Source organism: Cricetulus griseus, chromosome 4 (genome assembly GCF_003668045.3).
Source record: "Cricetulus griseus strain 17A/GY chromosome 4, alternate assembly CriGri-PICRH-1.0, whole genome shotgun sequence".
NCBI classification, from domain to species: Eukaryota; Metazoa; Chordata; class Mammalia; order Rodentia; family Cricetidae; genus Cricetulus; species Cricetulus griseus.
In genome coordinates this window covers 34,871,764-34,896,896 of record NC_048597.1, presented here as the reverse complement: position 1 = coordinate 34,896,896, position 25,133 = coordinate 34,871,764, and the positions used below count along the sequence as shown (strand labels likewise).

The window sequence follows — 25,133 nt, the reverse complement described above, 5'->3', positions numbered from 1 at the left end:
CCCCCAGCAATGAACCTCTGCACACTGCTGCTTGCTTGATGGGAAACACGTGCAGCACTCTGACACACACAGCTTTATCAGCGCTTCAGAGCACAGAGCAGCAACTCTGGGTAAGCCTGACGGGACTCAGGCGGTCAGCCCTCCATTCGTGAAGGCCCGAGGCTGGGGGGCTCCCTCCTGACAGGGTTTTGAGACTGTTTCCTGGAGCCAGGGTAAGTGGGCTTTGACAGAAGTCGAGAGCATGCAAGACTCGGAGGCGGGGAAGGATGCTGATGGGGCTCCCCGTAGACGAGGCTGGGGAATCCTGTAAGGATTACAGCCACTCTGCTGCCTGGTTTACCTAGAATTACTGCACATGAAGACTGCAGGAGACCCAGGATTGTTTGGGCCCCAGGTCCTAAAAGGTTGGCACTAATCCAGCCCTTGCGGTCGGTCCGAGGTCTCGCCCGCCACACTTGGGAACAATACCTGAAGCTTCTCCAATGCAGCTATTCTCCACAGCCTTTCCCTCTTCAGTACTTCCCGCTCCACCCCAGAGACTTTTCGTGCCTCTTACAGTTACATACCGTGTATTACAACCCTCTCACCAGAATTATGCAAGGAAAGTGGGAAAAGATAACGGGTTGCTAGTCCTCCTCTAAAAGACACAGGAAGCCAGGAGAGGAGCCCCCTCGAGAAAGAACCACAGAGCTTTCTTTCGAACACGCATTGACAGAATAACTTTCTTTCTGTCATGTCTGGGATAAAAAACAAACCTATCAGAAGTTTAAAGCTATTCCCAACAATGATCACTGTTTTATGCATAATTTAAAAAAACTGGATAAAATCCAAGTATTCTATACTAAAAGCATTTCAGACAATGTAATCCATAGATATTACAAATAAGAAGTAAATCAATTTTCTGAGAGAGAAAATCCTCTTAAGTCATAAGCATATATTATAAATGAGGCATATATATTGTATTTATAATACAAAGTTTCTATATATGTATACATATGAAACATACATTGTAGCCATGTGGAATGTTATATGATCGCTGCTTCATAAAAATATATACTTGTATACAAAAAAACTGAAAGGCAGTATACTCATTATAATTAACTAGACATTATCTTTAAAGTAACTTATTTTTTTATCTGCATCCTCTTAATTTTTTTTTAAAGTTACATTTGTTTAGTGTGTGCCTATGTGTATGTGTGCAGACCTGCATGCCAGGTGACAGTATGGAGGTCAGGAGACACCTTTGAGGGGTCAGCCCTCCCTCCTGGAACCATGTGTGTTCCAGGAATCAAATTCATTAAGCATTGTGTTAAGTGATACAAAATGAGTTTGTATCTGCTCTAGCTTTGACAGAAACTCAGTTCCCAGGCTATAGCTGGAGCTATACTTATAAACACCTTATAAGTATCCTAACACCATGGCTAATATATTTTAAACTATCCATCCAATCAGATTCAGAAGTAAAAGCTTTCATTAATATCACATAAAAAATCAACAGCTCAACATTATTTTCCATATGAAACAGGCCGTCATATAGAGTTTCCCCAACTCCATAGAAATCTAATCAACAGCTTGAACAGCTTCTTTCTGTCCCCCTCCCTTCCTCTCTGCTTCTATTTTAAACCTAAAAGGGTCCTGGTTTGTAGGTGGTAGGGGACTGGGTAACAGAAGAAGTCATGGGTCCTGGAAGGGACAAGCTGAATCTTGAGCTGAAAGTTGTAGGGGTGTCAAGGACCAACCCAAGAATCTCTCCCTGGCCTTTCCCAATGCCCAAACAGTCTCCTCAAATCTGCCTCCCCAAGAGGACCAGACTTGGTACCTAACACCTGCTTCTTGATCCCAATGCCTTCCTGTGTCCACAAGACAAACACCCAAGTTTCAAGGAACCCCCTGAGGTGAAAAGGGCTCTGGAACTAAGAAGGCCTGGTTTGAGACTATGGATACATTTTTCTGAGGCTGTGTTTTTGCTCATAAAAAATTCAGAGTCCTAGCTAGTAAGGACGCTGTGGGTACCAGTTAGAAAGCACAAAACAAGGATGTCCAGTATAACACCAATTACAAGTAGGAAATCAAAAATGTTTGTCTCCTGTTTCTATCAGGGACCTTTCATGTCTTAATTCTTTGCCATTTGCACAGAACTCTGAAGTCAGTGGATTTAATTAGCTATAGGTACTGTCATCTGGAGAGGAATGCCAGGTGTTTTAGATGTTGCTTCCTGAGCTACAATATTGCTGAAGGTGTTACTTTGACATATACAAAATAATTCAGGAAAACAAAGCAACATTACTATACTAAGTAATTTAAAAGTGAAGAATGAAATCAATAAATCAGAGCCAGCCTCCTGGCTCAGGTAGGTCTGTGACTTCAGCTGCTTTGGGGGTTAAGGAAGATCCCAAGATCAAGGGCAGCCTAGGCAGTCCAGTGAGATGTCATCTCAGAGTAAAAGCAAAAAGAGTGCTGGTGATACAGTTCAGTGGTAGAGAGTTTGCTGATCATGTGTAATAGCCCTAGATTCAATCTCCAGCACCTCCAAAACACCCAGCCCCCCCAAACCTAAAGGGGTCAAGAACACATACTAGGAATACCAGCAGGTTGTTAGGCTTCTGGCTTGAGGGAATTGGCAAACTATGAAAGCCCACCAAGGATTCTAGAATACTTACTGTGCAAAGCACTAACAGGAAAATGTACTTGGGAAGAATCTTCAGAATATCTCTGCATCATTTATAGAAATGGTGTTTTCATTTCAGTGTGTTATCCCATCACAACTAGAATGGGAACCAAGCCTCAATTTCCTGAGAAGGAAATATTCAGCATTGCCGGCTCTGCTAACTCCAAGAACTGCTAATGGGTGGTGAGGCCTGTGTGGGTCCACTCAGATGCCCAGAGCCACTGGAATCAGAACGTGCTTAGGTGAGCGAGTGCACTTGAGTGGGCCACAGTCCTTGTCATCCCCCACAGCACTGCCCAAACTGGCTGGCTTATGAGATCAAAGGCAGAGTTGAGTTTCCCACTGGGCGATTTACAGAGGTTTGTTTTTCTTTTTGAAAAAACCGCCCCAAATGTGTTTCCCCGAGACTGAATGGGGTGGGGTGGGGGGGGGCAAGGCAGAGGGCTGGCTATTAACAGAGTTCTCACCATCCTCAATTTCATACCTTGTTTAACAAGTTCTTTGATTCTCCCTGGAGTTCCCACACCCAGGTGTATCACACGATTCTCCAGGAACTTTACCTGCTCTCGGACCTTTCCGAGATAGAAGAGAAGAAAGAAAAGGCTTCTTAATCATTAAGAAAGTGGAACTGCAGGTCACTTTAGAGCATTTTATCTCTACGTAAAGAAAATAAAAAAGCAAATAGGGCCACTCTTGTATGGGACCAACTTCTAGGACAACGAGAATTTTTTGTAAGAAAAAGCGGTCAGTGCCCAAAGAATTGGGACAAACCTCAGCTTCTACTCAGGAATAGAGCAAGGCAGTGACTGTAGTGGGCCACAGTGGCCATGGAGAGGCACAGAACACAAAGAAAACCAGAGTACTTGTTAAGTCTGTCAAATCTGTCGTATCTGAAGATTAGAAGAGGTGGAGTGGGAACGCTGAGGTCCTGCGATGCCATTTGGGGCCACTTACATCTCTTATTAGAACTATAGGCCTTGCTTACCTTTATGTGTTTTGCAAATAATTTCATAACTTTGGCATCTCCTTTGAATGCTGTCAGTGACCTAATGAAAAGGAATGTATTGATTAACTAATACATTGAATAGATTATGACAATTTACTCATTTAAGAGCTCACTATTTACAAATGATAGTTTATCATTCAAAAGACTGTTCTAAATGTGTAGTTATGTTTATATCCACACACAAAAAGATAATTAGACAAGTTAATCTCTGCAGTGAAACTGGAGTGGGCTTTCAGGCACACTGGCATGTGTGAAATCACTGAAGAGGCTGAGGCAGGAGGACTGTGGTGAGTTCGAGACCAGTCTAGCATATAGAAAGACTCTACCTCAAAAAAGAAAACAAAAACAAACAAACAAAAAACGACAGCAGCAACAACAACAAAAATGGGGAAAGCCTGTTACTCAGGTATACATCTGGGTGTCCTTTAAAGCCAAACACAAGGCTAGCCATTTTGGTTTCTATGATGATTCAAACACATTCATCTGCAATTCTCTACACAGAATTTCTGTGTTTCAGGTGCCTGGCAGAGAATTTTCCATGCAGTTTGGCATAATATGTCTCAATCCCCTCCCCATTCAAAAAACAACCAAAAACCAAAAACTAATAAAACTGGATACAAGAGAAATTCTCAGAGGATTGAAGCCTATGATCTGAAGTGCCCAGACAGCGGAAAGTCTGCTGGGGTGTCCAGACAGAGAATTACAGAACGTGAGCACCAGGGAGGAGGGCAAACACTCCCTGCTTTTCTATTTTGTAGACTGAACTTCTCTGTAAAATTTCATACATGAAAATATTCCCGCCTAAGGAGACAAGGAAGGGAGGGAAGGAGGAAAGAAGGAAAGAAGACACTGAGCTGTAGATCTTGGTCCATGAAAGCAGTGTGAGTCATGCAGGAGTGAAGCAATTCTTTAGCTAGCAGCTCTGTGGACTGAGGGGCATGAGAGACCACATGTCCCCAAAAAGGTCAGTTATTAAACCAATTACTAAGATGTAAGATTACAAATCCAATGTTGAGTCTTTATTTTTGGAGAAATCAAGTATCTAGGTTTTTATATGTGCAATGTATAAAAATTATCTATCTATCTATCTATCTATCTATTTATCTATTTATCTGTCTATCATCTATCTATATTATATACCCTATACTGTCCTTGAACTTGTTATTCAGGCCTTCCTCAAATTCACAATCCTTTTATTGCTGCCACTCCCAAGTGCTGGGATTACATGCATGCAGCAATATCCTCAGCTTCATTTAAACCTTTGAGGACCAACATGCTATTGCATAGACTCATCCTTGGGTTGTTGACTTACAGCATCTGGTATGTAGGTGAGGTAGTCCGTTCAGTTCTAGGTATTCAACCACTTGATCTATCTACATCAATTAGATGATCATTTCTGAGAGTCAAGGCTGTCTGGTACCTTAGAGGACAGGTTTTATAAGAACTGTTCTGACAGTAGGCCTCAGAGTCTACAAACAGTTGCTCTATGAATAGCAAGGTTACACCATTTGCTCATTATTTTACTTGATACATGACATTAATGTCAGTGCCACTATGCCACCCTAGGGCCATCTTTTATTTTTAAATTTAAACTCACAGAATGCCATGGATCTGTGAAGTGACATTTCCAAACACATTCTGTCCACAGAAGTTGGGTCCATCTCTAAAACATAACAAGGCTTTATGGAAGACATCATGAACACTAGTTCCAGCCGGTTTCATCTGATTTTCTGATGTTTATTGTTTTCTTTTTAATCATCTGTTTTTCATTTGGTGGATTTCTGTATATCACCTAAAGTTCTGTTTTGGGTTAAAGTGGGTATAAAGAACAAGTAGGTTTTTAGTTAAGATTAAGAGATACATTTAAGACGGGGGTATTCCTTTCCTTTATGTCATTCTGTTTTGAGAATACTGTTGACAAGGAGGAAAATACTGATACACAAAATAGTGAATGAAACATGCCATCCAAATTATGTGTTCTTAATTACACATAATAAGCATTCTCCCTTGCAGGGTTAACAAGGAAAACAACAGGACTTATGGCTGTCGAGACAACAGATGTCCTTACAATAGGATTATTAAACACTGTTCCTTGTGCCTGCTCAGATCACACTTTGCAATTCATTTAACCCTGAAATGGATCAAAATATATCTGGAGACAGTTGGTAAATGAAGAGTGACAACACAGTGTTTTTATGCCCCTTAGAAAGGAATTTACATACAGCAAAAGCTCAAATCAACACGACAACTGGTCACATGTGGGTCAACTTCTATGCCATTAGTATCTCAACTTGCAATGGGTTCTGTAGTCCTGCTTAAAACTCAGAAAAGTTGATGTGAAATGCTCTGATTTCAGGGCCAACAAGTACAGAGGCTATGTAGGTAAACAGGAGTACTGAAGATCAATTATGTTTGGAGCAGACATACTTGAACATTTTGCTTTACTGGAGGGTGTGGGATATGATTTAATGTGTGTGCTGAGGTGGAGAAAGCAGAATTTGAAGGGACAGTAAAGTTTAACAACTACTTTTCTAAAATCATGATTAGATTAGTTCATCTAGAAAAACAGATGTTAAATCGCCACAGAGTCTGCACACTTGCACCTTAGGGTACTTGACAAAGCTCCTGTTTCAAGACACAGACTTCCTTTGTTTTGTCTCCTGTCAAAGCTTGGTTCCCAGACAGGGCTTTTCCCTGTAAATGCCACCCTACTCTCTCTGTTCTCTGAATGTTACACAGATCCAGTGGAAGGTTTTTTGTTTATTCTACAAAAATGCAGCAAATGGAAATGCCCGTAAAAGCACTTAATAAAGTGTCAACTTATCTTTAGCACAGAATTTTTTTTTTCCTTTAAGTTTTTGGTCTGCTTGGAATTTATCTTGTTAGAATAAGTTGAATCCAACTTTGTTTTTCCAGATGGCTACTCAGTTGTTGAACACAATTGTGGAGCTATCTATCTTCCTCTCTGATTTCTTTGTCACCTTTTCTGTGTACATTTTCACATGCACTTGGGTCTCTTTCTTCCCTTTCAGTTGTGGCTCATGGATCCCTTCTGCCTGTCCTGCACATGACAGTCCCAGAGGCTTTGAACTGCTGAGACTGTCACAATTGTATTGCAGTATGAAAGGGCCTCTTCTCAGTAGCCTTTAAAACCCTTTGTTGGCCATTTTAAGTTGCATGTTTTTGTAAAAGTTTAAAGTTAAGTTTATCTAGTTTAAAAAAAAACAAAACAAATTTTCTTGGGGTTTTGCTTGGAAGCCTGTGAAATTTGTAGATGATCCTAAGTAAAACAGGCATATTTACGACACCGAGTCTCCCTTCTCAAGAGTAGGGCACCCACTTCAATTTAAGAGCTTTTCCATCCCATAACAGTTTCTTATATAGGTTTAGGAAGTTTATTCCCTGGTGTTCTGCCTTCCCGTGTTTCTAGTTTGAGTCAGATCATCCCTTCCACTTGCTTGCTGTTCTTTGCTAGTGTGGTCTTGTTGCTGTTACCCTGACCCTGCATGACGTGTCTCTCCGCCAGCAGTGTGAGTGTGCCTTTAAAATGATTTGCAGCACTCCGCCCCAAATCCTTCCATGGCATCCTGCTTCAGGGCTCACGGCTGCACTCTTGGAAATCTACCTGATTTCAGGTCAAGAAAGCTATGTGGCTCTGTCCTTCACTTCATTGAGTCTCTGCTCTAACGCCATCCCTTTAAAAAAGAATTCCCACCTGTGCCCGTCTCATTTCCCTGCCCCATTTTCCTTTATATAACAAATCACTGTTTAGGATACCGTCATGCATATTTACTTGTTTCCTGTCAGCCTCCCGGCCAGTACATAAAGCCCACAGGTCAGGGACCCTGTTTTACTCACTGCACATAGAATATACAGCTTGTCACGTATTAAGAAAGCACTCAGGAGACCCAGGCAGCGACACTGACCTGATGAGCTCCAGGGCTCGGACAGCTGAGCTGCACATGATCAGCATCAGGACAGACTTCTTCTCGCTGTGGGTTTTCCGAAGTTTTACCCACTTAGGACAGACTGAAAGACAGATCACAAAAACTGTTCTGAAGACACAAAGCAGTGCTGCTAACATTGGATATTCTCCAATTATTTATTTGTAAAGTGCTTAAGAAAATATAAAAAAAAACAAGCACAGATTGTTATTACATTTTCTATTTTGGATAGCAGATTAAAATTTATGTTTAATGCTTGAAGATATTGTTGACTAATAGGATAATTCTGATTTAATCGTGTTAGATTTTAGCTTAGTTTAGCTTTTTGTTTGTTTAAAGACAGGATCTCACTGCATAGCCCTAGCTGGCCTGGAACTCACAGACATCCACCTGCCTGGCGTTAGAGACATGGGCCACCACACATGTTAAATTTTAAAGAGACATTCAGCGTGAACTAAAATGGAACTGGCAATAAATGATACTTCAAATTCATTATTCATTGTTATGTTTAACAAAAAAGGCTTAGAATTTTAAACTTTTTAAGTTTCTATGACAGGATATTATTCCTGTTATAAACCAGGTTTACATTTGTGAAGCAAAACCATGAGAAATGCTCAAAGAGCGCACCCTGGGTATCATATTAAGACTAAAAGGCTGGAAGAAGGATGCCAAATCTATGTAAGTCATGTGGTTGCTGGAAACAAGTAAGTGATATTTTGATGTGAATGATCTAGCCCTTTTCTGGTTATACACAATACCAACTACAATATCAAATCAGAGTGGCTGTAATAGTGAGGTCTGAGTTCTGAACATGGAAACAGAATCTGGAGTTCTCCCAGCTGTTAAAAATCACATGGCCCAGTGTCTTGATCTCTTAGGTAAGAAGGCCAAGTTCCAGGGGACGGGATGCCCTGGATGAGGACATCATTTTCTGGATTCCTAGACTAACACATCTAATGTAGTATAACACCCAAATAGGACCAAACCCAAGTCCCCAAAGCCAGAGCAAAACATTAAATCAGGACATTAAATAATGGATGCACTGATACACCCGACTTCAAACCTGTTCTTTTGTGGAATAATGATCTGAGGAATAATTTTTAAAATATTAATAATTTTTAAAATATCAGACTTTACTTACTTTCTTTTAGGTATGAAGAAAGACTGTGAGTCAAATCATTGGCCTTCAGGAAACAGGAGTCTAGAAATATGAGAAACATGCTTTACTGAGAACTCTGCAAACCATACAATCAAAACAGATTAAATGTGAATGATGAATTCTTGAATGAGTTATAAAATGTGAGTGACTTGGAGGTTAAAATATTTAAAATAACAGCTGCACCAATAATAGACATTTATTTTTTCATTTAAAATATATGCAGCAATGAGCGAGCAGTCAGTGGATGGCAAATATTAGAAAGATGTACGACAGTAAGAGTTAGGGAGAATGTGGGGTGATGATAACATTCATCATGACAGCTCCCTGTCATGAAGGTGGAACTGTCAACTGATAAACTTATTTTGAAAGTAGTAATGTTAACATTATAAACTCTGTGATTCCCTGATTTATTTTCTGGCTAAACAATGCCAAGAATTTTTTGTGTGTGCTGTAAATGGATACACAAAAAGATTAATTTTGGCAAAATTTATGATCTTGAGACGTGGGAAGCCATCCAGGTGTCCACATCTGGGGAAAGGGTGAGTGCTTTGTGACAGATGAAAGAACTGGGACACTGTGTAGCATCTCAAAGAAATCACTTTCATGTACACAAAGCCACATCTGGCTTATCTGAAAAAAAGTGTGAAGTGAAGAAACAGAATGCGAGGCTCTGCAAGTGTAACTGAGATAAAAATAAAAATATATCCCTAAATGGCATCTAAGAATGCATATATAAAAATGTGTAGCAACTATTTAGAGTAAATACTTAGGAGGAAAGGAAACATAGTATAGCTTTGGATAGAATGGGAGTAATGTATCAAAATATAACACTTCAGCCTAGCTGTAAAATACAACACAACACATCAAAATAAAACAGGGCCTTTGTTGACCACTGATAGCCACAGATTACTGAACAATATTAAGTCTGAGTATAATCTTTCACTTTGAGCCTGAAATATGTAAAAAAGTAACATTATGGTTATTAACCCAATTCCTTCTATAAAGAAAAAGTTTCTGTGAAACCATAAATGGTCTTAGGAGTGAGCTATTACCAAATTAAATTTGAGTTAATTTAGTAATACATATAATACATAACTCATATTACATAATACTTTCAAAGTTGTCTCAATAGAGGCAGGGAGCCTTTGATGGCTTTTACAATTACAATTCTCCCAGTGGAGACAAGGTCAGATGCATCTGGAGAGTTTAATTCAAAACTGATAACAGGAATGGACTCCACTTGGCTAAGTCCCTGAGGGTGGCTTGTTTTTCCTTTGAGGAGACTCCTGGGTGAGTTGGTTGCAGCTAGACTACAGACACTTAGGGTCACTGATCTAAACCAAACCAGCTCTCAGGAGACAGCAGAGGTTAATTGGCCCTGGTGTCTTTGTTCTGGAAATCCCTAATTAAGTTTCCAAATGTTAGATGTTGGCAGAGTATAGCACAATTAATGATAATTAAGAGGACATGTTCCTGCCCTTCAGACACAGAGAACCTCAGATTAAAATCCAGTCAGGCACTTGACAAACTGATTAGGAACAATACTTTATTATTTACACACGCCCCCTTTTTAAACCAATTCCAAATGACAAATGGCATCTTTTCTCTCTTCAGCTAGCATAGTTACTACCTCTGGAGGCTGTTTTTGGTTTTGGTGTGGTGAGTAGGGTCTTTTCTCTGAAATCTTCTAATGATATGTTTGAAAGAAATGGCCCCTAAGAGGAGTGGCATTATAGAAGGTATGGTTTGTTGGAGGAAGTATGGCATTGTGGGGGTAGGCTTTGAGGTCTTTTTCAGTGTGACAGTCAGTTGACGTCCTGTTGCCTCTGAGTCAAGATGTAGCACTCTTAGCTCCAGCACCACATCTGCCAGCAAACTACCATGCTTCTTGTCATGATGATAATGGACTGGACCTCTAAAACTGTAAGCTGTCACCTCAATTGGACGTTTTCCTTTAAAGAGTTGCTGTGGTCATGGTGTCTCCTCAAAGCAACAGAAAGCATCATCTGAAATCCAAGCTAAGACAGGAAGCCTTAATTGACGATGTCTCAGAGTAGTCATCTTGTAGCTGATAATAAAGCCTGTTCTTTCTGGCAGTTTCCAACATATCCTGCCCCACCCCTCCCAAAAAAGAAACTCCACGGGTTCATGAACTTACCCAGATGTGTTATGGGGCTTTAATAAAACAACAATAATATAACACAAACTTATTATGGAACTTGGATACATCCTTATAACCTTTAGCTCTCATCAGTTCTGCAGAGTCAAGGTTTATGACATTCTCTGAGGTCACAGAATAGCAATATGTCCTTCACAAATCCTTCCAGGGCTCCAGTTATATGCTAAGAAAGAACTAGATGAGGAAACTGAGTCACAGTGAAAACTAGACTTCAGCCTCAGCTTGAGCAGAGGATTTGTGACACCACTCTGCTCCTGCCATAGATTGGCCAGGACACAGCTCTCACACTCGAGGAGCAGCCCTGTGGGCTCGGTAAACTTTAGATTCCAGATCCTGTTCGAATCCAAGTGCATGCCTCTAGTTCCCTCAAGGGCAATTGTCCTGGAAAAGAGCAGATGGGGGCACTCCCACTGCTAATCCCAAAGAGCACTTGAAAAAATAGCACAGAGGAATTATAACTATGCAGGGAACAGGCTGTTCTTCAGCTTCTCAAGCTTCTAGAAAGCATAGAGCTGTAGTGGAAAGTCAGCTACTGTTGACTTCTTCCCAAAGTAGTACTAGCTGTTTTCAGTAGTCTAGAAATAGCTTATCTGGAGCAGTGGTGCCAAAGCTCATCTTGGTTTGCTTTCAGGATAACATCTGTTTTCTCCTAGCCTTGCCCAGGAGCCTTACAGATGCACCACAATCTAAAAGCTCAGAGGAGTGACTGCATTTTTGCAGTATCTTCTAAATTCTAAATAAAGTATTGGACCTCAAATTATGGTGGCTTCTGTGAAATGCAGAATTCTATTACCACGTTTGGCTACTTGGCTTGGAAGTGTCTTGGGTACAACCCGAACACTACTCTAAAACTGAAATCATGACCACAACAACTAAAATGCTTATTTAAAAAAATCTTGTTAATTTTTTGGAGATAGGGTGTTTATCCTGTATCTCGGGCTGGACTCACACTGGCTGTGATCCTTCTGCCTCAGGCTCCTTAGTTCTGGGACCCAGGACCTAGTTTAACATACTTCCTAAGGCTAAAGTTCTTGTTTAAAAAGGAAGGGTAAACAAAGTTTCACACCAAGACTTTTAAGTGTGTGACCTGTCCTTTTGTGAGTTTAATACCTATCTTCATCAGAGACATTTGCTCCTTGAAGAGTCTGCTAAAACTTTGTACTGAACAATTAATCTTTCCAGTAAAAGATAAAGTACATATACAAATCTTAGCATTCCTGAGCAAATACCTTTTTTTAGTATCCAAATAAACTACTAACAATTAAAAAGTATTAGATGGAGGGAAGAAGATTAAGAGCAAGAAAAATGTACAAATTTCTACCAGTAGAGATGCCTGTAAAACAGAAGAGAAGAAATGACATGGTCTGTTTCCTGTCCTTAGGACAACTGAAGCCCAGCTATACCTGGTAGGTTCAGCTCTTCCAACTCAATCACGGAACGACTGCCACTGTAATGGTCCTTGATGAGCTGCTGAAGGTCTCCGGGAGTCCCTGGTTTGGGCTCTGATTTTGCAAGAATCTCAGAAATTTTCTTCTAAAACAAGAGAAAAAAAAAGTAGAACATTAGATTTTTAGAATGGCATGTGGCGTAGGCTCATTTCTTTGGCATTTAAATGGCACGTAGCTTTTGGTGACAGCTGAGTGGGAAACCTTACTGCATACTTCTTAGACACAGTGAGTGCTTGAAAAGTGAAGAAATGATCTCAGAGGGCTCCTTGTAATGCCTGGTCTGTATCTTTTAGAAGTGAAAATTTTGCATTCAGCTCAGTGGTAGGGTATTCTTCTGTTAAAAGTCTAGAAGTCTTGTTGCTACGAAATCTCTTTTACTCCTAAACGATGTGTGCTCTTTTTTTTTTTTTTTTTTGATGTGTACTCTTGAAAGAGAAGAATTTGAGCACTGACTATCAGGTGGCAGGCCTCGGATTGGACTTGTGCAGACTAAGCTGAGCACAGGCGCTCACAGGAAAGTGGATTTGATGCTCCTGGCTTAGGAGGTGGCCCCAAGGTGTCATGGAAACACAATACAACAGATGTCACTGGAGATACTTTCCTCTCAGCTCTTTTGATGTGGACTTCTTTGTATAGAACTTCTATCAAATGTATGCAAAACATGGAAGCACAATTGTCCATTTTTGTCGTAAACATCCCTTATTTCCTTGTAATGTTTCTCCAAAGACCCAGAAAGAGTGATTCCTCTCAACTCCCCCACTCCCAATGTCAGAACTACTCAAGGTAGCTATGAAGGTATCAGACTAACATCATGACCATGAGCATATGTTAGCATGACCTCAGCTGAGCTAAACTAGTGAGAGCTCTGACCCTGAACCTCTGGAACCTAATGCTCCTCAAGGCCCTGCGTGCGACTGAATTACCAGAGTGCACTTGAGGCACTTCTTTAAGGACTTGCCAGACCTCAGCCAATTTGGCACCCACTACCTTTCTATTTGGCCACCTGTGCACACTCCTTTCCGAAGGCTTGCTGTTCAATAGCTAACTGGCTGAACCCTCTTTTCTCTCATCTCAATCATTTCCTCTGACTTCAGCTCGACTGTGGTGGAAGGGGAAAGCCAGGTCTGCTCTGAAAGAGTCTGCATAGGAGCAACCGTGTCTGCTCTGTGCAGAGAGCCATTATTGAAGAGGAAGGGAGCATTTGCCTTAAATTATGGCCCGAATTAGAGGCAGAAATACTGGACAGTGCTTTCCTTTTTGGTTTTGCTTTAGTGTATCAGGCTTTTAGCTGGAGTCAATAGGAAGAGGGCAGAGGGCTTTCTTGGATCAAGGTGGAGGAGGAAGTGCAAACAAGCTACGGGCTCCTAGATTGGAATCCGATGCTACAGTGAAAACCCAGCGGACAAGAAAGCTGCCAGGGTTTCACAAGAGTGAAACGGGGGTCCGAAAAGTTTAGTTTTAGTTCTCCAAAGAAAACTTATTCTTAGAGACCTTAGGAAAGCTAACAGATCTCACTGAGTCTGACAATTTCTGACTCTCTTAGTTGGGGACCCAAATAACTTTACATATGTATAATATATAAAAATGTCATGGAGCCACATGTGTCCACACGACTGAGACAATCTGTTGCTGGTACCTTTTTCCACTTCTTGGTCTTCCGGGTTTCCTCTTTTGTTTCCTTCGCTTGTGTCAAGAAACACTCCATAGGCTGTAATGAAATATAAATGACAAAACTTTCATCTTTGCAGGATGAAGTGCCAATGACTGTTATGAATCCCAAAGCATTTTTCTGCTGGGCACAAACTCCTTAGAGTACCTTGGTAACATTCCACAGAGACGCTGGGAGACCCACTGGAGCTGTTAGGCAGCAGCTGAGCCGACAGAATTTGAGAAAGTCGAAAAGAACAGATGATGTAAGACTGGAAAAATCTTTGAACAGAGATCAAAATGTGTGAGTGAGTGAGTGAGTGAGTGTATACGTGTGCTTGATGTGAGCAGATGATTAGCGATGGAAGCCAGGGGCTGGTTTGTAAACTGCAGGCAGAAATACATGTGCTTAACACGAGGATGTGGCAAGGCGGTCAGTCACTGGTTTTCCACGAGCTGCCTGCGCAGGAGCCTACACTTCCAAGTGGTGTTGTTTGTAGTACCCACTCCTCCCCCCTTTTCAACAAGCAGAGAAAATTCAAAGTAGGATGTATTTACTTACATTTTTACAAAACCAGCTGTGCCAAACAGCTGTACCCATGTAGTCATTTAAAAATGACCACAGAATAAATGTTCTTGCTAACTGTCTGAAAACAGGCCCTGCACTGTAGCACCGAGAGTGATTGCTTTGCCAGTGGCCTGGAACCCCAAGGACCCTATATAGCTTCATGCTATTTTTAAGCCGAGTTTTGTTCTCGAAGGTAGAAAAAGCAGGAAATTTGGACTAAAACCTTGATTTATAAAATGGAATGTGCAGGTTCTACATGTATTAATCATAAGCAGCAAAATAAAATGTTTCCTGTGCTGGATCTTTATGCAACAGCTCAAGCAGGTTGCCAAGTAAGATGTGGAATGGAAGAAGCAAGTCACATCCATTCCAAGGAGAGGAGAGCTGTTCAGTCAGTCAGTCACCAGCAGCGAACTTGTCTCTATGGCTCGGTTTAAAATGATCATAGATGGATCTTTTTAGAAAATGAGCAGATTAAAGCCGGGCATGGTGGCACACACCTTTAATCCCAGCAGAAGAAGCAGAGGTAGGCGGATCTCTGTGAGTTTGAGACCAGCCTGGTCTACATAGTGAGTTCCAGGATAGTCTGAGCTACATAGTGAGATCCTGTCTCAAACAACAAGAAAACCTGCAGATTAGGAATGCCCATGGCCTCAAATCAAAGAGGGATACAATGGCCTGTAACTTCTTTAAGACTACAGCAGTGTCTACACATTGTTTCAGGTAGTAGAGGAGATTAAAATAACATGGGGATCTTTCATGCTCCACTTCTTTACAGGTTAAACAAAAAACCTGTGAAGACCAATTGCCTTGCGGCCTGAGACAATGAAGACATTGTCTTTCTTACTCAGAAAGTTAAGCTGTCTTGTGGATTTAGATTCATGTCCATTTAATGTTGATACGTGCCAATCAGAAATTGGGCCAAGGCCACTAATATGTCACAGGAGATGCCAGATGGCTATAAGCATCTAATTACAGAACAAGGAAGCATTGAGTGCTTCCTTCTAAGGCAAGGGTCTGGATGTAATTAGTAGAGTCCCTGAAGCAGATATTGGACCCAGGCCTATAATCTCAACACTTGGGAGGCTGAGGCAGGAAGACTGCCATGAGGTTAGTGAGTGAAAATGAAATAAAAAGAGGAGGACATGGCTACTAAAGTACGGAGATTTTTTAACTGTAGGGATAAGGGAGAAAGCAGGCAAAGGGAAGAGTCCAGGCTGATCATGGCCAGCAGACTAAACTGGACCACGAGAGGAGAGAGGGGGAAGGAGAGCGAGAGAGGCAGCAGCATGGGCCAAGAGACCAAGAGACCAGTGTAGCCAAGATGGTACACACACACACACACACACACACACACACACACACACACACACACACACACACACACACACACACACACACACACCACACACACACACACACACACACACACACACACACACACACACACACCACACCACACACACACACACACACACCACACACACACACACACACACACACACACACACACCACACACACACACACACACACACACACACACACACACACCACACACACACACCACACACCACACACACACACACACACCACACACACACACACACACACACACACACACAACACACACACCACACCACACCACACACACACCACCACACACACACACACACACACACACCACACACACACACACCACACACACACACACACACACACACACCACACACACACACACACACACACACACACACCACACCACACACCACACACACACACCACACACACACACACCACACACACACACACCACACCACACACACACACACACACACCACACACACACACACACACACACACACACACACACACACCACACACACACACACACACACACACACACACACACACACACACACACACACACATACCACACACACACACACACACACACACCACACACACACACACCACACACACACACACAACACACACACCACACACACACACACACACACACACACACACACACACACACACACACACACACACACACACACACACACACACACACACACACACACACACACACACACCACACACACACACACCATACACACACACACACCACACACACACACACACACACACATACACACACACACACACACACACACCACACACACACACCACACACACACACACACCACACACACACACACACACACACACACACCACACACACACACACACACACACACACACACACACCACACACACACACACACCACACACACACACACACACACACACACACACACACACACATACCACCACACACACACACACCACACACACACACACACACCAATACCACACACACACACCACACTACACACACATACCACAACACACACACACGTAGGGATCCGTCTGGGGGTAGGGAAGTGAAGCCTAGCCCCTGGGAGGGAGAGGTTTAGGGTAGGAAGCAGAGTAAGGAGTGCTGGGAGGAGCCACAGGCACTGAGTGAGATTTGTCTGGGTTTGAAGCCTCATAGTTCATAGTAAATTCCAGATCACCAATGGAGGGAGGGAGGAGAGAGAGAGATGTGGGCAGGCAGGCAGGCAGGCAGGCAGACAGACAGACACACACAGACAGAGAGTTTATCTCAAAACAACAACAAAGACAACCGACCCATCACCACACACACGCACACATACAAATTGGCATTAGTTTTGTTAACTATTATTGAAGGTTGTGGGGAAGCAGACATAGACACCTGTTGTGTTTTCTTTTTCTTTTTTTCTTTTTTCTTTTTTTTTTTTAAATTTATTTATTAGTTCTAGTTAGGGAACAAGCTTGTTTCACATGTAAGTCCCTTCTCCCTCTCCCTCCCCTCACCCCATCCCTCCTCCCCCACCCCCAGCCTACCCCCCACCCCATCCACCCACCACTCCCCAGGCAGGGTAGGGCCCTCAACCCGGGCTCTGCAAAGTTCACCAAATCCTCCTGTGCTGGTCCTGGGCTCTTCCCCATGTGTCCAGGGCCAGAGTGTAACCCTTCACGTGGGATGGGTTCTCAAAGTCCCTTCTTGCACCAGGGAAAAATACTAATCCACTACCAGAGGCTCCCTGGAGTGTTTTCTTATTTAGTATATGGAGCTGTTCTCTACAAGAAGGTTGATGTGCTGATTACAGATTATTAGTTTTGTTTTGTTTTTTTTTAACAGGATGGAAGTACATGCCTGTGTTCTCTCTCTCTCTCTCTCTTTTTAAATTTATTTATTATGTATACAACATTCTGCTTCCATGTATATCTGCACACCAGAAGAGGGCACCAGATCTCATTACAGATGGTTGTGAGCCACCATGTGGTTGCTGGGTATTGAACTCAGAACCTCTGGAAGAGCAGTTGGTGCTCTTAACCTCTGAGCCATCTCTCCAGCCCCCGATTATTAGGTTTAAAAGATGGTTAATTCAAACATGACATGAGTCAAATCTAAAAATGAGCTCACTTATTAAGAGTATGGCTCCATCAGTTTTGGAGTTAAAAATAATAATGCAATTAGAAGAAAAAGCAAATGTACATGCCTCTCAGGCACATGCCTTTAATCACAACAAAGACAAGGGAGAGGTCAGAGGACAGAGACCAGAGATGGTGGATCTCTGAGGCCAGTCTAATCTGAATCCATGCCAACCAGATACACAGTAAGATCCTGCCACAGACAGACAGACTTGTTTGATAAATTTTTGGTAAACTTTTTGATAAAAGTTTGATAAACTTTGGTTTCAGATTCTTAGATCATCCCAAAGGAAATGCAAAGCACTTATTTTTTGGTATCTGTTTGTTACCCTTGGCTGGTTGTGGTAAGGTGTGTACGAGGAAGCCACTTTATAGGGTTAATTTCCAAAAAGGTGTTATGGTTTGGGGAGAAATCCAAAGCCAAATCGTTATATTGAAAAATTCCTAAATTTAGCCAGCTGTTTTATAACAGTTTTTGTCTACCTTTGCAGACAGCAAAAAATATGGCAGACTTAGACCAGGCAACTCACCACTCCTAGAAGTCATTCCCATAGGATGAGACCTAAACAACCCATAAGCAATGTTCTATCCTTATAACAATCTTAAATATGTCGTCTGAAGAGTCATGGGTATTTAGTATACACAAAAAACCTGGAAACATGCATTTTTCTTTTAAATACAGGGCCTTGCTATATAGTGCTGGTAAGCTTGGAACTCACTATGTAGAGCAGGCTGCCCTCAATCTCACAGAGATCCTCTACCTCTCAGGTATTGGAATTATAGGCCTGCACTACCACACCTGGCTAACCATGTCTTTAAAAAAAATATTTTATTTAATTAACAGTTTTTCATTTATTATACACGCTGACCACAGTTTCCCCTCCCCCTCCCCATCCACTCCTCCCCCATCTCTATTCAGAAAGGAGCAGGCCTCCCCTGGGCATGAACAAAGCATGGCATATCAAGCTGAGGTAGAATCTAGCTCTTCCTCCTCAGAAAGGCTAGGCAGTAATCCAGCATGGGGAACAGGTTCCCCAAAATCAGCTAGGTGCCAGGGACAGGCCCCGATCTCACTGCTAGGAAATATGGCCTTTAAGTGAGGCAATTACAACACAATTAGCTCTCAGTTTCTGAAGTGTTAACTATTACATGCTTGAGGACTGCTTCTCATAGCATACCAATCTCAAAATGAAGAGGTTGAAAGGTAAACAAACACCTATAAAGTCTAAGATACCAGGAAAGACAACTGTGGTACAAAGATTTCAACCATATTTTGGAAAATGGGAAAAATGGAAAGTGGTTCAGTCTTCGTGAAGGTGGAAATTAACAAGGATTAAGACTGACCTGATGAAACCCCCCACTTGAAACTGTTTCCCCTCCCTATGCCCACTTGGTTCTAATCTCCTACCCTGGAAGCCAAGCAAACATCCCATTACTGCTTCCTTTCCTGGTCCTTCCTGAAAACACAATGGGCCTTTCTCAGGAAAGATGAGGGCTTGGGGCTTAGCACCATTTCCTACCGCCATGCCATGCTTGTGTACTGTTCCCCCTTTTCCTTTTCTTGAGGTAGGGTCCAGTGGTGGAGCTCAGGCTAGCCCAGAACTCAAGATTTTTCCTTCCTTCCTCAATCTCTCAAGTGCTGGGATTAGAGGAGTGTATCACCCACACTTGGGTCTAGATAGACTACTGAATCCTTACTTGGAAGAACCCGGATAGGCAAAGAAAAATGTTGCAAGAAAGTGATATTTGGGAGCTTTAAAAATCCCAGTTTGTGATTACCATTTCCCAATACTTATACTAATCAAAAAAACAAAAAAAACAAAAAAACAAAAACTCACTTCATGGGCTAAATCTTCAAATGAATTTTTTTAGAGGATTGTTCTCTAATACCAACAGAGCTAAGACTAACTAGACATTTAAATAAAGTCCCCGATATGAGAGCCAACAAACAACAAAAAGACATTACTGCAAAAGATGTGATATCAGAAAGTAAGGAAAGAATGTGCAAAAGAAAAATAAAGTAAGGATGCCCTTCCAGGACTAAAGGAAACCTGTTAGAGCATTCACTACTATGGAAAGCTCTTAGAAATATGAATGCACAATGAATAAGAGAACGACACCCTGTGGAGCATCACTGTGGAATTTACAATAATCGTGTATCAGGAAAAGATGCTAAGAATTTACCAAAAGAGAATTAACTGCAAAACACAAAGGAACAGATCTGAGCATGTGATTTCAAAGCTCCCTGGATCGTCCTATCACTGGCAACTCCCAGAGTGATACACAGCATTATCTCCACTGATGCTAGCCAGGAGGGCTGGTACAGCTATGAGGAGAGGTATGGAGGAGAGTTCATGAGATGGGAAAGCAGCTGGAGCCATGGAGCAGAGCAGAGCAGAGCAGAGCAGAGCAGAGCAGAGCAGAGCAGAGCAGAGCAGAAGTTACAACCCCTTTAGAGTCCTCAAGAGCTCTGGGAGAGAGTGGGGGAATCAAGTGGTTGGTTGCAAGTGATTACGCATGGGAGCTGTGGCAAGTTGGGATCAGGATGAGGAAGGTGAACATCGACTGTATCCTCACAGGGCCTCCTTTGCCTTTACCCAGACATTTGAAAGACCACGCCCTAGGACCAACCAGCAGAGAGCTTGCAGCTCATCCCATTCTGTCCTGAGGTGCATGACTATTCATAGCAATCAGTCAGCTCTATCTACAAGCCACAGGTGACCACCACAGGGCTGTAGATGGGCTTCAGAGCCAATAGCTGCAATGCTCACAGTGACTGTCACCTGTTTGGTTTCCTGTGATGGTTCAGGAACTGGAGCTGTGTCCTGCTGCATCATTTCTGTGTCTCTTCCTTCCTCATCACCGGATGGTTCTGAAAGGAGATACAAATTTCAACAGTTAAAGAGTGCCTCTCCCATTCAGTGCAACCTTGGTAATACTGGCTTAGATTTTAATCTCTTGACTTCATAATCCTTTCTCTAAAGGTAACTTTAATGGAAATTTTCTAAGGTGGAGACTGATTTAAGCACTCAGATGCCAGTCTTGTTTATAATTTGAAAAACTAGTTAACATTTTATTGTTGTTGCTGTCTGCATGTCTGGTGTCCAAAAGGGTCAGAAAGGGGCAGATATCCTGTAACTGGAGTGATGAATGGTATGAGCCATCAAGTGGGTGCTGGGAACTGAAATTTGCAAGAGCAGTAAATGACAGCTGAGCCATCTCTCCAGCATCCTTACCTTAGGAAAATATTAAATTTCTTTTTTCAAGACAGGGTTTCTCTGTTTAATAACCCTAGCTATCCTGGAACCTGCTTTGTATACCAGGCTGGCCTTGAACTCACAGAGATCCATCTGCCTCTGTTTCTCAAGTGCTGGGATTAAAGGCATCTGTCACCATGCCTGACTCTAAAAATGTTAAATATCTAATACAAATACTTTCATATACTACTGTTAGTTTTAACAGTAACTTTAAGACAAAAAGAATGACCCACATATAAAGAGAGGGAGGAAGAGTTTTGCACTTTTCTCCATTCCCTAGAATTTTCTAGCTGCAAAAATATAATCTATATTTGGCTAGTCTAGTTGAAAATAGGTACTATAGTTAAAAGACTCTATGCCCATGAGACATATTTAAAATATCTTATTAATCAAATACTCTGAATCTCAGTTACTTCTTGTTCCAAAAATTATTTCATCTTTTGAAACCTTTGACATAAAATGAGATCATCTTGTCACTGTGGCTTGAACACATTAGCTGTTTCCTTAGCCTGACAGTTTTTGGTTCCAAAAGAGGAAACTGCTCCTCTGAAGTAAGGATGGTAGCTCTGTGATTTCCATTAAGAGAACAGTGAAAGAAAAGTATAGCAGTCCAAGCCAGCCAGTTCTTCAGGGCTGCTGGGATGTGAGGTGACGCCAGGCCTGTCCCACTCAGTCCCAGTGGGTCATTCAGCCTGTGAAGCAGAGGCACCAAGACAGGGTTGCATTTCTCCAACTCCTCAAGGACTATTTAAAAACCACACAGCCAGATGGGATTGGTTGAGTTTTTCCAAAAGAGGAAGCAAGGACAATGTCCTTTTCCAACCCATGGCAACAGTATCAATTACAAACAGAAGGTTGCTCAGTTTTCTTTCAGCGTTTGCCTTAATTTCTATATAAAGTATCTAAAGTCCAGTTTCCCAGCATCAAGGCCTTGAGATGGATGGTGACAATGGGATCATACAGTCAACTGCTCTTTAAGAGCTTGTGAAAGAATGTTATTTAACTTACAACCCCTTCTTACTATGCTGACTATTCCTGTCTGTCAACTTGACTACACCTGGAATTAACTAAATTCCAAGCAGATGGGTACACCTGTGAGGGATTTTCCTTAATTAAATCATTTGAAGTGGAAGATTCACTTTTAATCTACATCTTTTGAGGAGGGAAAATCCACCTTTAATCTGGGCCATACCTGCTGGTGGCATCCTATATAGAGAACATGGAAGAAGGAAGCTTTTGCTCTTTGCAGGCTTGCTCTCGTTGGCAAGTTCATTTTTTCACTGGCATTAGAACCTTTGGTATTCTGGCATATACTGAGAATCCCAGGCTCATGGGCCAAAGTGGATTCTTGGACTTTCTGTTGGCAGGAAGACAGTCATTGTTGATCTAGTTGGACCACAGCCAGTAACTACTCTCTCTCTCTCTCTCTCTCTCTCTCTATATATATATATATATATATATATATATATATATATATATATATATAGTTGATATATATAGTTGATATATGTATATATATACATATATCAACTTAGTGTCTGTATTGTCTGTATTGTCATGCACAGGAATCTGAAAACTTCAGGTAAATGACCATCCAGAGAGTAGGTGATTGGCCCCAGAGCAGTTGTGCTAGTTAGCACAGCACTTTTGGCCACTATTGGTGTTACTCAAATCTGCTATTGTGTGTAAGAAGTTTTAGGCAAAGTAGAGTGAATGCAAGTAGTTGGGTCTTGATAAACTTTACAGTTATATTTTTACTGGATTTGGCTGGCCACGGGCCTTAGTTTGCCAAACATTGACTTACTACATGTAAGTTAAAAATAAAAAGAGGTTTCAAGTTTTTTTTTTTTTTTTTTTTTTGAGTCAGGATCTTGCTATACATCCCAGGAGGGCCTCAAACTCATAATCTCCCTGCCTTAGGGTCTTTCTTGCTCTGTTTTATTTATTCATTTATTGTGCTTGAATATTTGGCATGCATACATGAATGTGCATGCCTGGCACCCTGGAGGTCAGAGGAGGGCACCCGGTCCCCTGGAACTGGTGTTACAGATGGGTTTGAGCTGCCATGTGAGTGCTGGAAACAGAATCCAGGTCCTCTGCAAGAGCAACAATTGCTCATAACTACTGAACTACCTTGAAAGTCTCCTCCCTTAGTCTCTTGAGTGGTGACAATGTCGTGTTTTTTAGGACTTTTCTGTTCATGAATCACTTACATACATATGAACAGCTCCTCACTTCATTTTGAACTTGTCAATTTTTAGTAGTGATTCTGACATTTTTTTTAAATTGCACACACCGTAGGTATAGTGGCACATGACAGTTCCGAAACTTTTAATGGCTTCCTGTTCAACTTCTCCCTTATAATTATGTTCCGACTCTTTTCACCTGGGGAGTGGTAACCGTTCTTGTGTATTTCTAAGTGTTTGGCTGTTCTCTGGGAAAGCTACATCACATGATCTGAAAAGTAATGCTGCATATAGAGCCTTAAACGCTCTAAAGAGTTTCCCTACAATTACTCATCCCTTGGAGCCAGATTGTTTTACTTGGCCAGGAGAACCAGGGCTCAGAAATCTCTTCAAGAACCATGTTCCCAGCTCATTAAGAGACTCCCACCAGCATCACTAAGCAAGCACACGTTCCCACACTTGGACCATGCAGGACGCAGTGAGGGGAGGGGAGGACAAGGCAGTGTGGAGTTACACTACTGAAGAAGAGGCACGCGACTTCACCGAGACAGTGTGCATTAAAGATGGTGCCAGGCTTTAATTGCTTCTGTACACCCATAGGACAGTTAATACGGACACACTGTGACTAAACGGTAGGCTTTGTGGTCACTTAGGCCACCTCAACAAAGAATCCCTTTATCTGTAAGTGCATCTCAGATTATTCAGGAAACACAGTTATCTTTTAACTTTAGTGTCTCCTATTTCCTATCAGCATCTTATCTCTTTCCTTAAGTTAGAAAATACTTCCTGAGAGCAGAATTAAAACTTTCCTGGGGCTGTCAAAGAGCAAGCAGCTCCAACTTTCAATGGGAAAGAAAACCAGGGAGAAAGACACAGGGAAACTGAGACCCAGGGGAGGAGGTGAAGGAAACTCCACAGACTCAAGCCCCAGTCCATTGTGCCAGCGTATGGTACCCGGCCACTGTGACAGGGCTCTTCAAGACAGCAGGCGGTGTCCAGTCTTGCCAGGCCTGGCCATGCTGGTCTACAGTCTGTGTTGCAGGATGCTGGAGCTCCCAAAGTCTTCTGAAGGCTTACACTGATTTATCAGGTTTCATGCTGGAATAGCCTATGTCATCTGTGCCCCACCCCATGGCGATTACATTTTCTCTTTTGTCTTGATATTCTCTTATATACAGCAAGGAACCGGGCAAGATCTAACCTTCTCTATCTCTTAAGCTCCTTCTTCCAAAAGATCTGACAGAAGAAATGTTTTAGGACAAAGGTCTGAGCTGGTACTCTGTTACGAAACATTCTTTGGTCTTTTGAACTTGGGGCAATGCCGAATGGGGAGTGGGGGTAAGTCTTTCCCCCGATTTATTTTGTCATTTCTAATGGCAGCAGCCACAGTTTCACCCACATTCCAACAATGGTTCTGCTTCAGTCTGGGATGTCCCTAGCAACAGATTTAGAGCTGTGCTTACAAAATATGCTGCACTTCCCACAGCAAACTTTAAAGCCAAAAATTTGGAGCAGGATGGCAACACATGAGACGAAGTTGCTTTCTGA

The 25,133-nt window shown here is 42.0% G+C and overlaps 1 protein-coding gene across 7 annotated transcripts in view; it reads right to left on the bottom strand.

The window, feature by feature from the left end:
- Cmss1 (cms1 ribosomal small subunit homolog) overlaps positions 1-25,133 on the bottom strand; it is a 292,176-nt gene that overhangs the window by 2,059 nt on the left and 264,984 nt on the right. For 4 of the 7 annotated variants that reach the window (XM_027412476.2, XM_027412479.2, XM_027412481.2 and 1 more), the window contains 7 exons: positions 20,926-21,014; positions 14,041-14,112; positions 12,360-12,489; positions 8,760-8,819; positions 7,601-7,703; positions 3,654-3,714; positions 3,153-3,240 (listed from right to left, as the gene is read on the bottom strand). In XM_027412476.2, coding sequence (XP_027268277.1) covers positions 3,153-3,240; positions 3,654-3,714; positions 7,601-7,703; positions 8,760-8,819; positions 12,360-12,489; positions 14,041-14,112; positions 20,926-21,014 — 603 coding nt within the window. Of the gene's footprint in view, positions 1-3,152; positions 3,241-3,653; positions 3,715-7,600; positions 7,704-8,759; positions 8,820-12,359; positions 12,490-14,040; positions 14,113-20,913; positions 21,015-25,133 lie in introns of all 7 variants that reach the window. The other 3 variants (XM_027412477.2, XM_027412475.2, XM_027412480.2) reach the window with 1 other exon arrangement.